At 47.9% G+C, this 17,755-nt stretch overlaps 1 protein-coding gene across 5 annotated transcripts in view; it reads right to left on the bottom strand.

The window, feature by feature from the left end:
* LOC110508084 (rho guanine nucleotide exchange factor TIAM1) overlaps nt 1–17,755 on the bottom strand; it is a 217,684-nt gene that overhangs the window by 108,192 nt on the left and 91,737 nt on the right. For all 5 annotated transcript variants that reach the window (XM_090224100.1, XM_090224103.1, XM_090224104.1 and 2 more), the window contains 3 exons: nt 17,026–17,407; nt 3,555–3,776; nt 354–591 (listed from right to left, as the gene is read on the bottom strand). In XM_090224100.1, the coding sequence (XP_090080226.1) occupies nt 354–591; nt 3,555–3,776; nt 17,026–17,407 (842 nt within the window). The remainder of the gene's footprint in view (nt 1–353; nt 592–3,554; nt 3,777–17,025; nt 17,408–17,755) is intronic.

Raw genomic sequence — 17,755 nt, 5'->3', positions numbered from 1 at the left:
TAGTAGTAGTAACAGGGTATAGTAGTAATAGTAGTAGTAACAGGGTATAGTAGTAATAGTGGTAGTAACAAGGTATAGTAGTACTAGTAGTAGTAACAGGGTATAGTAGTAATAGTAGTAGTAACAGGGCATAGTAGTAATAGTGGTAGTAACAGGGTATAGTAGTAATAGTAACAGGGTATAGTAGTAATAGTAGTAGTAACAGGGTATAGTAGTAGTAGTAGTAGTAACAGGGTATAGTAGTAATAGGGTGTAGTAGTAGTAGTAGTATATACTGTAGGGTAGGTACTAGTAATAATAATAGATACAGTAGATAGTTAGATAGCAGTGTGTATATACTGTAGGGTATGTACCTTTGAGGCAGACCCAGTAGCTCTTCCACTTCCTCCTGGTGGCCGACTCCACCTTCTTGTTCTTCTTGTGAACCAGGAAGTTCTTGACAGCCAGACGGCCCGCCTTCCTCACGGTTCCCTGGGCAACGCTGAGCAGGGGATCTGATTGGTAGGCTGAGCTCATGACGCTCTGTTCGTCACTCAGTGCTGACCCCGCCTCCTCCAGACTCTCTGTCTGACACGAGCTCATCTCCAACTCCTGATCATAACATTACATTCAAATCAATAAAACGTTATTGTCCCTGAACAAACAGCAATTTGTTTGCAGCATAAACTACTGAATAACAGACTAAATGGAAATTCGGCAACAACAACTTCCCGAGTTACACCAGGAACGCACAATCCCTCCATCAGTGCTCAGACTGTCCGCAATAGTCTGAGAGAGGCTGAACTGAGGGCATGCAGGTCTGTTGTAAGGCAGGTCCTCACCAGACACCAACGGCAACAACATTGCCTATGGGCACAAACCCACCGTCTCTGGACCAGACAGGACTGGCAAAAAGTGCTCTTCACTGACGAGTCGCGGTGTTGTCTCACCAGGGGTGATGGTCGGATTCGCGCTTATCGTCAAAGGAATGAGCGCTACACCGAGGCCTGTACTCTGGAGAGGAATCGATTTGGAGATGGGAGGGTCCGTCATGGTCTGGGGTGGTGTGTCACAGCATCATCGGACTGAGCTTGTTGTCATTGCAGGCAATCTCAATGCTGTGCGTTACAGGGAAGACATCCTCCTCCCTCATGTGGTACCCTTCCTGCAGGCTTATCCTGACATGACCCTTCAGCATGACAATGCCACCAGTCATACTGCTCGTTCCATGCGTGTTCTGTGTTCTGCCAGTGGCTGCCAGTGGCAGTGTTCTGCCATGGCCAGCAAAGAGCCCGGATCTCAATCCCATTGAGCACGTCTGGGACCTGTTGGATCAGAGGTTGAGGGCTAGGGCAGTTCCCCTTAGAAGTGTCCACCAACTTGGTAGGTGCAAGTGTCCGGGATCTTGCAGAGATTGGTGAAAGAGTAGGGTAACTGAAGATCTCGTACAACGCGGTGTACTACTCCCTTCACAGAACAGCGCAAACGGGCTCTAACGAAACTAGAAAGAGTGTCTAGTTTGAAAAACAAACGACTCACAAGTCCTCAACTGGCAGCTTCATGAAATAGTACCCGCAAAACACCAGTCCCAACGTCAGCAGTGAAGAGGCGACTCCGGCATGCTGGCCTTCTAGGCATCAGTACTGATGCTCCAGATACTCAACTAGTTTAAAGAAGGCCAGTTTTATTGCATCTTTAATCAGTACAACAGTTTCCAGCTGTGCTAACATAATTGCAAAATTGGTTCTCATGGTCAATTAGCCTTTTAAAATGATAAACTTGGATTAGCTAACACAATGTGCCATTGGAACACAGGAGTGAAGGTTGCTGATAATGGGCCTCTGTATGCCTATGTAGATATTCCATTAAAAATCAGCCGTTTCCAGCTACAATAGTCATTTACAACATTAGCAATGTCTACACTGTATTTCTGACCAATTTGATGTTATTTTAATGGAAAAAATGTGCTTTTCTTTAAAAAAAAAAGGACATTTCTAAGTGACACCAAACTTGTGTATGTATGTATGTATGTATACACACACACACACATGTACAGTCGGAAGTTTACATGCACTTAGGTTAGAGTCATTAAAAGTAGTTTTTCAACCACACACAAGTAATGTTTCCAATAATTGTTTACAGACAGATGATTTCACTTATAATTCACTGTATCACAATTCCAGGGGGTCAGAAGTTTACATACACTAAGTTGACTGTGCCTTTAAACAGCTTGGAAAATTACAGAAAATTATGTCATGGCTTTAGGAGCTTCTGATAGGCTTATTGACATAATTTGAGTCAATTGGAGGTGTACCTGTGGATGTGTTTCAAGGCCTACCTTCAAACTCAGTGCCTATTTGCTTGACATCATGGGAAAATCAAAAGAAATCAGCCAAGACCTCAGAAAAAAATTGGAGACATGGTTCATCCTTGGGAACAATTTCCAAACGTCTGAAGGTACAAACAATACTACACAAGCAAAAACACCATGGGACCACGCAGCCGTCATACCGCTCAGGCAGGAGACTCGTTCTGTCTCCTAGAGATGAACGTATTTTGGTGTGAAAAGTGCAAATCATTCCCAGAACAACAGCAAAGGACCTTGTGAAGATGCTGGACGAAACAGATACAAAACTGTATCTATATCCACAGTAAAACAAATCCTATATCGACATAACCTGAAAGGCCGCTCAGCAAGGAAGAAGCCACTGCTCCAAAACCGCCATAAAAAAGCCAGACTACGGTTTGCAACTGCACATGGGGACAAAGATCGTACTTTTTAGGAGAAATGTCCTCTGGTCTGATGAAACAAAAATAGAACTGTTTGGCCATAATGACCATCGTTATGTTTGGAGGAAAAAGGGGGAGGCTTGTAAGCTGAAGAACACCATCCCAACCGTGAAGCACGGGGCTGGCAGCATCATGTTGTGGGGGTGCTTTGCTGCAGGGGGGACTGGTGCACTTCACAAAATATCATGACGAAGGAAAATTATGTGGATATATTGAAGCAACATCTCAAGACCTCAGTTAGGAAGTTAACGCTTGGTTGAAAATGGGTCTTCCAACAAAGTCAAGGTATTGGAGTGGCCATCACAAAGCCCTGCCCTCAATCCAAAAGAAAATGTGTCGGCAGAGCTGCAAAAACATGTGTGAGCAAGGAGGCCTACAAACCTGACTCCGTTACACCAGCTCTGTCATGAGGAATGGGCAAAAATTCACCCAACTTATTGTGGGAAGCTTGTGGAAGGCTACCTGAAACGTTTGACCCAAGTTAAACAATTTAAAGGCCATGCTACAAAATACTAATTGATTGTATGTAAACTTCTGACCCCCTGGGAATGTGATGAAATAAATAAAAGCTGAAAGAAATCATTCTCTCTACTATTATTCTGACATTTTACATTCTTAAAATAAAGTGGTGATCCTAACTGACCTAAGACAGGGAATTTTTACTTGGTTTAAATGTCAGGAATTATGAAAAACTGGGTTTAAATGTATTTGGCTGAGGTAAACTTCGGACTTCAACTGTATATGTGTGTGTCTGTGTGTGTGTGTGAACCAGAACAACCACCCACCTGTCTGAAGTTCTCATAGACCCCCTGGACCCCCTCACTGGCTCCTCCCCCGCTGCTGCTTCCGCTGTCACTGCCAGCAAACAGGCTCCGCCCCGCCGCCGAGCACACAGAGAAGGACATAGACATGGTCTTATAGCGCCGGGACTGATGCTCTGCCCCCGAAGCCGTCACCCCGTCTATGCCACTGTCCTCGTACTCACTGCCCTCTCCGGCTGTCACATCCTGGAAACACACAGGTACAGACACACAGGTGAGACACACAGGTAGAGGTGGGACGGACAGACACACACATGTACAGACACACAGGTGAGACACACACACAGGTAGAGGTGGGACGGACAGACACACACAGGTACAGACACACAGGGGAGACACACACACACAGGTAGAGGTGGGACGGACAGAAACACACACGTACAGACGCACAGGTGAGACACACACAGGTAGAGGTGGGACGGACAGACACACACACGTACAGACACAAGGGTGTGACACACACACACGTACAGAAACAAGGGTGAGACACACAAACACACATACAGACACACGGGTGAGACACACACACACACGTACAGACACACGGGTGAGATACACACACACACACACACACACACAGGTAGAGGTGGGACGGACGGACACACACACAGGTAGAGGTGAGACAACAACGGTCTATGGACATTCTAATGGTCTACAGATATGTAATCAGACTGACAGTAAAGCGTCAGGCTCCCGTCCTAGAGACCATACTGTCTCCGCAGATGTAGAGGTTGCAACCCTGCCCTTAAACATGTTGAGGTCATTGATCCTAGCCTAAAGATACTTATCCTAGCCAACCTTAGCCTAGCCTACCTTAGCCTTGCCTACATATACTGATCCTAGCCTACAGATACTGACCCTAGCCTAACTTAGCCTAGCCTACAGATACTGAGCCTAGCCTACAGATACTGATCCTAGCCTACCTTAGCCTAGCCTACAGATACTGATCCTAGCCTACCTTAGCCGAGCCTACATATACTGATCCTAGCCAACCTTAGCTTAGTCTACAGATACTGATTCTAGCCTAAACTACAGTTACTGATCCTAGCCTACAGATACTGATCCTAGCCTACCTTAGCCTAGCCTACAGATACTGATCCTAGCCTACCTTAGCCTAGCCTACAGATACTGATCCGAGCCTACCTTAGCCAAGCCTACATATACTGATCCTAGCCAACCTTAGCCTAACCTAGAGATACTGATCCTAGCCTACCTTAGCCTAGCCTACAGATACTGATCCTAGCCTACCTTAGCCTAGCCTGCATATACTGATCCTAGCCTACAGATACTGATCCTAGCCTACAGATACTGATCCTAGCCTAGATATACTGATCCTAGCCTAGATATCAAGGACCATATCACCTCCACCCTACCTGACACCCTAGACCCACTCCAATTTGCTTACCGCCCAAATAGGTCCACAGACGATGCAATCTCAACCACACTGCACACCGCCCTAACCCATCTGGACAAGAGGAATACCTATGTGAGAATGCTGTTCTTTGACTACAGCTCGGCATTCAACACCATAGTACCCTCCAAGCTCGTCATCAAGCTCGAGACCCTGGGTCTCGACCCCGCCCTGTGCAACTGGGTACTGGACTTCCTGACGGGCCGCCCCCAGGTGGTGAGGGTAGGCAACAACATCTCCTCCCCGCTGATCCTCAACACTGGGGCCCCACAAGGGTGCGTTCTGAGCCCTCTCCTGTACTCCCTGTTCACCCACGACTGCGTGGCCACGCACGCCTCCAACTCAATCATCAAGTTTGCGGACGACACAACAGTGGTAGGCTTGATTACCAACAACGACGAGACGGCCTACAGGGAGGAGGTGAGGGCCCTCGGAGTGTGGTGTCAGGAAAATAACCTCACACTCAACGTCAACAAAACTAAGGAGATGATTGTGGACTTCAGGAAACAGCAGAGGGAACACCCCCCTATCCACATCGATGGAACAGTAGTGGAGAGGGTAGTACGTTTTAAGTTCCTCGGCATACACATCACAGACAAACTGAATTGGTCCACTCACACAGACAGCATTGTGAAGAAGGCGCAGCAGCGCCTCTTCAACCTCAGGAGGCTGAAGAAATTCGGCTTGTCACCAAAAGCACTCACAAACTTCTACAGATGCACAATCGAGAGCATCCTGGCGGGCTGTATCACCGCCTGGTACGGCAACTGCTCCGCCCTCAACCGTAAGGCTCTCCAGAGGGTGGTGAGGTCTGCACAACGCATCACCGGGGGCAAACTACCTGCCCTCCAGGACACCTACACCACCCGATGTCACAGGAAGGCCATAAAGATCATCAAGGACATCAACCACCCGAGCCACTGCCTGTTCACCCCGCTATCATCCAGAAGGCGAGGTCAGTACAGGTGCATCAAAGCTGGGACCGAGAGACTGAAAAACAGCTTCTATCTCAAGGCCATCAGACTGTTAAACAGCCACCACTAACATTGAGTGGCTGCTGCCAACACACTGACACTGACTCAACTCCAGCCACTTTAATAATGGGAATTGATGGGAAATGATGTAAATATATCACTAGCCACTTTAAACAATGCTACCTTATATAATGTTACTTACCCTACATTATTCATCTCATATGCATACGTATATACTGTACTCTATATCATCGACTGTATCCTTATGTAATACATGTATCACTAGCCACTTTAACTATGTTAAACTAACTTTGTTTACATACTCATCTCATATGTATATACTGTACTCGATACCATCTACTGTATCTTGCCTATGCTGCTCTGTACCATCACTCATTCATATATCCTTATGTACATATTCTTTATCCCCTTACACTGTGTACAAGACAGTAGTTTTGGAATTGTTAGTTAGATTACTTGTTGGTTATTACTGCATTGTCGGAACTAGAAGCACAAGCATTTCGCTACACTCGCATTAACATCTGCTAACCATGTGTATGTGACAAATAAAATTTGATTTGATTTGATTTGATATACTGATCCTAGCCTACAGATACTGATCCTAGCCTACCTTAGCCTAGCCTACAGATACTGAGCCTAGCCTGCAGATACTGATCCTAGCCTACCTTAGCCTAGCCTACAGATCCTGATCCTAGCCTACAGATACTGATCTTAGCCTACAGATCCTGATCCTAGCCTAGAGATACTGATCCTAGCCTACAGATACTGATCCTAGCCTACAGATACTGATCCTAGCCTACAGATACTGATCCTAGCCTACAGATACTGATCCTAGCCTACAGATACTCATCCTAGCCTACCTTAGCCTAGCCTACAGATACTGATCCTAGCCTACAGATACTGATCCTAGCCTACAGATACTGATCCTAGCCTACAGATACTGATCCTAGCCTACAGATACTGATCCTAGCCTACCTTAGCCTAGCCTACAGATACTGAGCCTAGCCTACAGATACTGATCCTAGCCTACCTTAGCCTAGCCTACAGATACTGATCCTAGCCTACAGATACTGATCCTAGCCTACCTTAGCCTAGCCTACAGATACTGATCCTAGCCTACAGATACTGATCCTAGCCTACAGATACTGATCCCAGCCTACCTTAGCCTAGCCTACAGATACTGAGCCTAGCCTACAGATACTGATCCTAGCCTACCTTAGCCTAGCCTACAGATACTGATCCTAGCCTACAGATACTGATCCTAGCCTACCTTAGCCTAGCCTACAGATACTGATCCTAGCCTACAGATACTGATCCTAGCCTACAGATACTGATCCCAGCCTACCTTAGCCTAGCCTACAGATACTGATCCTAGCCTACCTTAGCCGAGCCTACATATACTGATCCTAGCCAACCTTAGCCTAGCCTACAGATACTGATCCTAGCCTACAGATACTGATCCTAGCCTACAGATACTGATCCTAGCCTACCTTAGCCTAGCCTACAGATACTGATCCTAGCCTACAGATACTGATCCTAGCCTACAGATACTGATCCTAGCCTACCTTAGCCTAGCCTACAGATACTGAGCCTAGCCTACCTTAGCCGAGCCGACATATACTGATCCTAGCCAACCTTAGCCTAGCCTACAGATACTGATCCTAGCCTACAGATACTGATCCTAGCCTACAGATACTGATCCTAGCCTACAGATACTGATCCTAGCCTACAGATACTGATCCTAGCCTACCTTAGCCTAGCCTACAGATACTGATCCTAGCCTACCTTAGCCTAGCCTACAGATACTGATCCCAGCCTACCTTAGCCTAGCCTACAGATACTGATCCTAGCCTACCTTAGCCTAGCCTACAGATACTGATCCTAGCCTACCTTAGCCGAGCCGACATATACTGATCCTAGCCAACCTTAGCCTAGCCTACAGATACTGATCCTAGCCTACCTTAGCCGAGCCGACATATACTGATCCTAGCCAACCTTAGCCTAGCCTACAGATACTGATCCTAGCCTACCTTAGCCGAGCCGACATATACTGATCCTAGCCAACCTTAGCCTAGCCTACAGATACTGATCCTAGCCTACAGATACTGATCCCAGCCTACCTTAGCCTAGCCTACAGATACTGATCCTAGCCTACCTTAGCCGAGCCGACATATACTGATCCTAGCCAACCTTAGCCTAGCCTACATATACTGATCCTAGCCTACCTTAGCCTAGCCTACAGATACTGATCCTAGCCTACCTTAGCCTAGCCTACAGATACTGATCCTAGCCTACCTTAGCCTAGCCTACAGATACTGATCCTAGCCTACAGATACTGATCCTAGCCTACCTTAGCCTAGCCTACAGATACTGATCCTAGCCTACAGATACTGATCCTAGCCTACCTTAGCCTAGCCTACAGATACTGATCCTAGCCTACCTTAGCCAAGCCTACAGATACTGATCCTAGCCTACAGATACTGATCCTAGCCTACCTTAGCCTAGCCTACAGATACTGATCCTAGCCTACCTTAGCCAAGCCTACAGATACTGATCCTAGCCTACAGATACTGATCCTAGCCTACCTTAGCCTAGCCTACAGATACTGATCCTAGCCTACCTTAGCCTAGCCTACAGATACTGATCCTAGCCTACCTTAGCCTAGCCTACAGATACTGATCCTAGCCTACCTTAGCCTAGCCTACAGATACTGATCCTAGCCTACCTTAGCCTAGCCTACAGATACTGATCCTAGCCTACCTTAGCCAAGAGCGTTACATAATCATTACATCGATTATTCACAGCCAATAATTGGCTTGACCTAACCTGACATAGCATGATAGCCTGTCACCTGAAGTCTCCAGTTCCTCTGAATGCTCTGGCCTCTCCTCTTTGACAGGCTGGCTGGCTGGCTGACGGGCTGGATGGGGAATCTAAGGAGGGTCCAACCAAACCGTTCTCACTCTGTCAGGTCAAATGACCACATCATGCGATTGGCGGCTCCATTCACGCGCTGCCCGCCCCACACAGCCTCATGATGACAGCACCACCACCACCAAACAGCCTCATGACGACAGCACCACCACACAGCCTCATGACGACAGCACCACCACCACCACATAGCCTCATGATGACAGGACCACCACCACACAGCCTCATGACGACAGCACCACCACCACCACATAGCCTCATGATGACAGGACCACCACCACACAGCCTCATGATGACAGGACCACCACCACACAGCCTCATGACGACAGCACCACCACCACACAGCCTCATGACGACAGCACCACCACCACCACACAGCCTCATGATTACAGGACCACCACACTGCCTCATGATGACAGAACCACCACCACCAAACAGCCTCATGATGACACCAACACCACACAGCCTCATGATGACACCAACACCACACAGCCTCATGATGACACCAACACCACACAGCCTCATGATGACACCAACACCACACAGCCTCATGATGACACCAACACCACACAGCCTCATGATGACACCAACACCACACAGCCTCATGATGACACCAACACCACACAGCCTCATGATGACACCAACACCACACAGCCTCATGATGACACCAACACCACACAGCGTCATTATGACACCAACACCACAAAGCCTCATGATGACACCAACACCACACAGCCCCATGATGACAGGACCACCACCACACAGCCTCATGATGACAGCACCACCACCACCACACAGCCTCATGATGACAGGACCACCACCACACAGCCTCATGATGACAGCACCACCACCACCACACAGCCTCATGATGACAGCACCACCACACAGCCTCATGATGACAGGTCCACCACCACACAGCCTCATGATTACAGGACCACCACACAGCCTCATGATGACAGGACCACCACACAGCCTCATGATGACAGGACCACCACACAGCCTCATGATGACAGGACCACCACCACCACACAGCCTCATGATGACAGGACCACCACCACCACACAGCCTCATGATGACAGCACCACCACCACCACACAGCCTCATGATGACAGGACCACCACCACACAGCCTCATGATTACAGGACCACCACACAGCCTCATGATGACAGGACCACCACCACCACACAGCCTCATGATGACAGGTCCACCACCACACAGCCTCATGATTACAGGACCACCACACAGCCTCATGATGACAGGACCACCACCACCACACAGCCTCATGATGACAGGACCACCACCACCACACAGCCTCATGATGACAGGACCACCACACAGCCTCATGATGACATCACCACCACACAGCCTCATGATGACAGGACCACCACCACCACACAGCCTCATGATGACAGGACCACCACAACCACACAGCCTCATGACGACAGGACCACCACCACACAGCCTCATGATGACAGGACCACCACCACACAGCCTCATGATGACAGGACCACCACACAGCCTCATGATGACAGGACCACCACCACACAGCCTCATGATGACAGGTCCACCACCACACAGCCTCATGATTACAGGACCACCACACAGCCTCATGATGACAGGACCACCACACAGCCTCATGATGACAGGACCACCACACAGCCTCATGATGACAGGACCACCACCACCACACAGCCTCATGATGACAGGACCACCACAACCACACAGCCTCATGACGACAGGACCACCACCACACAGCCTCATGATGACAGGACCACCACACAGCCTCATGATGACAGGACCACCACCACACAGCCTCATGATGACAGGTCCACCACACAGCCTCATGATGACAGGACCACCACCACACAGCCTCATGATGACAGGACCACCACACAGCCTCATGATTACAGGACCATCACACAGCCTCATGATGACAGGACCACCACACAGCCTCATGATGACAGGACCACCACCACACAGCCTCATGATGACAGGACCACCACCACCACACAGCCTCATGATGACAGGACCACCACACAGCCTCATGATTACAGGACCACCACACAGCCTCATGATTACAGGACCACCACCACCACACAGCCTCATGATGACAGCACCACCACACAGCCTCATGATGACAGGACCACCACCACACAGCCTCATGATGACAGGACCACCACCACCACACAGCCTCATGATGACAGGACCACCACCACACAGCCTCATGATGACAGGACCACCACCACACAGCCTCATGATGACAGGACCACCACCACACAGCCTCATGATGACAGCACCACCACCACACAGCCTCATGATGACAGCACCACCACACAGCCTCATGATGACAGGACCACCACCACCACACAGCCTCGTGATGACAGCACCACCACCACACAGCCTCATGATGACAGGACCACCACCACCACACAGCCTCATGATGACAGGCCCACCACCACCACACAGCCTCAGGATGACAGGACCACCACACAGCCTCATGATGACAGCACCACCACACAGCCTCATGATGACAGGACCACCACCACACAGCCTCGTGATGACAGGACCACCACACAGCCTCATGATGACAGGACCACCACCACCACACAGCCTCATGATGACAGGACCACCACCACACAGCCTCATGATGACAGCACCACCACCACCACACAGCCTCATGATGACAGGACCACCACACAGCCTCATGATTACAGGACCACCACCACCACACAGCCTCATGATGACAGCATCACCACACAGCCTCATGATGACAGGACCACCACCACACAGCCTCATGATGACAGGACCACCACCACACAGCCTCATGATGACAGGACCACCACCACCACACAGCCTCATGATGACAGGACCACCACCACACAGCCTCATGATGACAGGACCACCACCACCACACAGCCTCATGATGACAGCACCACCACCACCACACAGCCTCATGATGACAGGACCACCACACAGCCTCATGATGACAGGACCACCACACAGCCTCATGATGACAGCACCACCACCACACAGCCTCATGATGACAGCACCACCACACAGCCTCATGATGACAGGACCACCACACAGCTTCGTGATGACAGCACCACCACCACACAGCCTCATGATGACAGGACCACCACCACACAGCCTCATGATGACAGGACCACCACCACCACACAGCCTCATGATGACAGGACCACCACCACCACACAGCCTCATGATGACAGCACCACCACCACCACACAGCCTCATGATGACAGGACCACCACACAGCCTCATGATGACAGGACCACCACACAGCCTCATGATGACAGCACCACCACCACACAGCCTCATGATGACAGCACCACCACCCAGCCTCATGATGACAGGACCACCACACAGCTTCGTGATGACAGCACCACCACCACACAGCCTCATGATGACAGGACCACCACCACACAGCCTCATGATGACAGGACCACCACCACCACACAGCCTCATGATGACAGGACCACCACCACCACACAGCCTCATGATGACAGGACCACCACCACACAGCCTCATGATGACATCACCACCACCACACAGCCTCATGATGACAGCAACACCACACAGCCTCATGATGACAGGACCACCACCACACAGCCTCATGATGACAGGACCACCACCACCACACAGCCTCATGATGACAGGACCACCACCACACAGCCTCATGATGACAGGACCACCACCACCACACAGCCTCATGATGACAGGACCACACAGCCTCATGATGACAGGACCACCACCACACAGCCTTAGGATGACAGGACCACCACCACCACACAGCCTCATGATGACAGGGCCACCACCACACAGCCTCATGATGACAGCACCACCACCACCACACAGCCTCATGATGACAGCGCCACCACACAGCCTCATGATGACAGCACCACCACCACCACACAGCCTCATGATGACAGGACCACCACCACCACACAGCCTCATGATGACAGCACCACCACACAGCCTCATGATTACAGGACCACCACACAGCCTCATGATGACAGGACCACCACACAGCCTCATGACAGCAAAACAGGGAGTGCCCCCCCCTCACAAGCTAGACAATTTCCTGGGTAAAACATTCCACTGTAATAGTGAAGGTGTAAACTTGGTAGTAGAAAGTAGAAATTCTTAACAGACCTCTCAGCTTGCCTATCAAATCTAAACAGTATATTGGACCTCTCAGCTTCCCTATCAAATCTAAACAGTATATTTGACCTCTCAGCTTCCCTATCAAATCTAAACAGTATGTTGGACCTCTCAGCTTCCCTATCAAATCTAAACAGTATATTTGACCTCTCAGCTTCCCTATCAAATCTAAACAGTATATTGGACCTCTCCGCTTCCCTATCAAATCTAAACAGTATATTTGACCTCTCAGCTTCCCTATCAAATCTAAAAAAAAATGTAAACAGAAAACCGAAGAAAATGAACAACAATGACAAATGGTTTGATGAAGAATGCAAAAACCTAAGAAAGAAATGAAGAAACCTGTCCAACAAAAACATAAGAGACCCAGAAAACCTGAGTTTATGCCTTCACTATGGTGAATCACTAAACCAATACAGAAATACACTACGGAAAAAGAAGGAACAGCATGTCAGAAATCAGCTCAATGTAATTGAAGAATCCATAGACTCTAACCACTTCTGGGAAAATTGGAAAACACTAAACAAACAACAACACGAAGAATTATCTATCCAAAATGGAGATGTACAGGTAAACCACTTCTCCAACATTTTTTGCTCTATTACAAAGAACAAAGAGCAAAAACATATACATGATCAAATACAGATTTTAGACTCAACTATTAAAGACCACCAGAACCCACTGGATTCTCCAATTACATTGAATGAGTTACAGGACAAAATAAAAACCCTCCAACCCAAAAAGGCCTGTGGTGTTGATGGTATCCTCAATGAAATGATCAAATATACAGACCACAAATTCCAATTGGCAATACTAAAACTCTTTAACATCATCCTTAGCTCTGGCATCTTCCCCAATATTTGGAACCAAGGACTGATCACCCCAATCCATAAATGTCGAGACAAATTTGACACCAATAACTACCGTGGGATATGCGTCAACAGCAACCTTGGGAAAAATCCTCTGCATTATCATTAACAGCAGACTTGTACATTTCCTCAATGAAAAGAATGTACTGAGCTAATGTCAAATTGGCTTTTTACCAAATTACCGTACAACAGACCATGTATTCACCCTGCACACCCTAATTGACAACCAAACAAACCAAAACAAAGGCAAAGTCTTCTCATGCTTTGTTGATTTCAAAAAAGCCTTTGACCCAATTTGGCATGAGGGTCTGCTATACAAATTTATGGAAAGTGGTGTTGGGGGTAAAACATACAACATTATAAAATCCATGTACACAAACAACAAGTGTACGGTTAAAATTGGCAAAAAACACACATTTCTTCAGACAGGGCCGTGGGGTGAGACAGGGATGCAGCTTAAGCCCCACCCTCTTCAACATATATATCAACGAATTGACGCGGGCACTAGAAAAGTCTGCAGCACAAGGCCTCACCCTACTAGAATCCGAAGTCAAATGTCTGCTGTTTGCTGATGATCTGGTGCTTCTGTCACCAACCAAGGAGGGCCAACAGCAGCACCTAGATCTTCTGCACAGATTCTGTCAGACCTGGGCCCTGACAGTAAATCTTAGTAAGACCAAAATAATGGTGTTCCATTTAAAAAAAAATCCAGTCACCAGGACCACAAATACAAATTCCATCTAGACACCGTTGCCCTAGAGCACACAAAAAAACTATACATACCTTGGCCTAAACATCAGCGCCACAGGTAACTTCCACAAAGCTGTGAACGATCTGAGAGACAAAGCCAGAAGGGCATTCTATGCCATCAAAAGGAACATAAAATTCAACATACCAATTAGGATCTGGCTAACAAATACTTGAATCAGTCATAGAGCACATTGCCCTTTATGTTTGTGAGGTCTGGGGTCCGCTCACCAACCAAGACTTCACAAAATGGGACAAACACCAAATTGAGAGACTGCATGCAGGATTCTGCAAAAATATCCTCCGTGTACAACGTAGAACACCAAATAATGCATGCAGAGCAGAATTAGGCCGATACCCACTAATTATCAAAATCCAGAAAAGAGACGTTAAATTCTACAACCACCTAAAAGGAAGCGATTCCTAAACCTTCCATAACAAAGCCATTACTATACAAGCAAGCTGGTCCTGGGACTCTGTTCACAAACACAAACAAACCCCACAGAGCCCCAGTACAGCAGTACAATTAGACCCAACCAAATCATGAGAAAACAAAAAGATAATTACTTGACACATTGGAAAGAATTAACAAAACAACAGAGCAAATTAGAATGCTATTTGGCCCTAAACAGAGAGTACACAGCGGCAGAATACCTGACCACTGTGACTGACCCAAAATTAAGGAAAGCTTTGACTATGTACAGACTCAGTGAGCATAGCCTTGCCATTGAAAAAAGGCCACCGTAGGTAGACATGGCACTCAAGAGAAGACAGGCTATGTGCTCACTGCCCACAAAATGAGGTGGAAACTGAGCTGCACTTCCTAACCTCCTGCCCAATGTATGACCATATTAGAGATCCACAAAGAATTCAAAAACAAATCAAATTTTGATAAACTCTCATATCTACTGGGTGAAATTCCACAGTGTTCCATCACAGCAGCAAGATGTGTGACCTGTTGCCACGAGAAAAGGGCAACCAGTGAAGAACAAACACCATTGTAAATACAACCCATATTTATGCTTATTTATTTTCCCTTGTGTACCCTTAACCATTTGTACATCGTTGCAACACTCTATTGAAACTTCTGTGAGTGTAACGTTTACTGTTAATTTGTATTGTTTATTTAACTTTTGTACATTATCTACCTCCCTTGCTTTGGCAATGTTAACAAATGTTTCCCATGCCAATAAAGCGAGAGAGAAAGAGAAAGAGAGACAGAGAGAGAGAGAGAGAGAGAGAGAGAGAGAGAGAGAGACAGAGAGAGAGAGAGACACAGAGAGAGAGAGACAGAGAGAGAGAGAGACAGAGAGAGAGAGAGAGACAGAGAGAGAGAGAGAGAGACAGAGATAGAGAGAGAGACAGAGAGAGAGAGAGAGAGAGAGACAGAGAGAGAGAGAGAGAGAGAGAGAGAGAGAGAGAGAGAGAGCAAGAGAGCGCGAGAGAGAGCGAGAGAGCGCGAGAGAGAGCGAGAGAGCGCGAGAGAGAGCGAGAGAGCGCGAGAGAGAGCGAGAGAGCGCGAGAGAGAGCGAGAGAGCGCGAGAGAGAGCGAGAGAGCGCGAGAGAGCGAGAGAGCGCAAGAGAGAGCGAGAGAGAGAGAGAAACAGAGACCTGACCTGGGAGGGAGTGACATAGGTCTGAGTTGCTGACCTCTTGCTAGTGCTAACACTGTCTGTCAGACAAACACACAGATACACACACACAGACACGTCGATTCTCTCACAAACACACATTCATATAAAGACACGCACATGCATCGATTCACTCACAAACACAGTGCTTACAAACAAACATTCTCAAACACAAACACACAGATACATATGAGACACAGAACAACAGATGTTCATACTGGGTGGAAGCACCCTTTGGCAGACATTATAGCTGTGAATCATTTTGAAGATTCTACCAACTTTAGGGTAACATATATCCATTGTTTCCAAACAGAATTTCTGAGCTTGAGCAATTTTGACAAAAACAATGGATATATGTTACCCTAAGAGTTGTGTAAAGTTGGTAGAATCTTCAAAATGATTCACAGCTATAATGTCTGCCAAAGGGTGCTTCCACCCAGTATAAACTCTGGGGGGGGGTGAAGACATAGACAATCAATGGATCCTCATTTTGTATTTCTTAGTAATTTAGAAAATGTTCTTTAACTTTGAAAATGTGGAGCAGGTTGTGTAGATCATTCGTGGATTTTTTTAATGTGATCTCTTTTTCAGATGACATTTTAAGGCAGCAAAAATGTGAAGACTGTGCAAGGGGTGTGTAGTCTTTCACGGGCGACTGTAATCCTACAGTACCTGTATGGTCTGTGCTCTGCGGCCCTGCATGGTGTTACAGGAGGCAGCCTGGTGATTGGTCAGGCCCTCAGACAGGCAGTGTGAGCGTCGACAGGGCAGAGTGTACGCTCCGTACGAGTTCCCATCCTCCTCCGACGGAGACAGCATCTTATCGTCCTCTCCCTCCCGGGCTTCGCGGTTAGCGTCATGGTGCCACTTAGCATAGCGTGCCACGGGCCGGCGAGTTGGGGTCTTCTGACCGCCATACAGCTGATCCAGGGAGTTGGCCCTGCCAGCAGCGTCCACACCCTCCAGACCCTCTGGGGACACGAGCCCCAGCAGGCCTTCACAATCAGGGAAGTCCCTGTCGTCTGCCTCCTCGGTGTCGATGATCTCCTCTGTGCTGAAAAAGAGAAAGAATACTTGATTACACAGATGGAAAAAATTTATTTGAACTGACAAACCTTTAGTTGCCTGTTTCTTTACATTTACATGTTAGTCATTTAGCACATCCAGAGAGACTTGCAGTTAGTACATTCATCTTAAGGTAGCTGGGTGAGACAACCACATATCACAGTCTAACCTGGTGAGATGTTCCTGGCTGAGGTCTGACTTCTCTAACCTGGTGAGGTGTTCCTGGCTGAGCTCTGACTTCTCTAACCTGGTGAGGTGTTCCTGGCTGAGGTCTGACTTCTCTAACCTGGTGAGATGTTCCTGGCTGAGGTCTGACTTCTCTAACCTGGTGAGGTGT

The sequence above is a fragment of the Oncorhynchus mykiss genome, chromosome 27, assembly GCF_057628025.1.
Source record: "Oncorhynchus mykiss isolate SJ-2025 chromosome 27, ASM5762802v1, whole genome shotgun sequence".
NCBI lineage: Eukaryota > Metazoa > Chordata > Actinopteri > Salmoniformes > Salmonidae > Oncorhynchus > Oncorhynchus mykiss.
The sequence above is the reverse complement of the archived record's forward strand: the minus strand, read 5'-3'. Positions and strand labels throughout refer to the sequence as shown.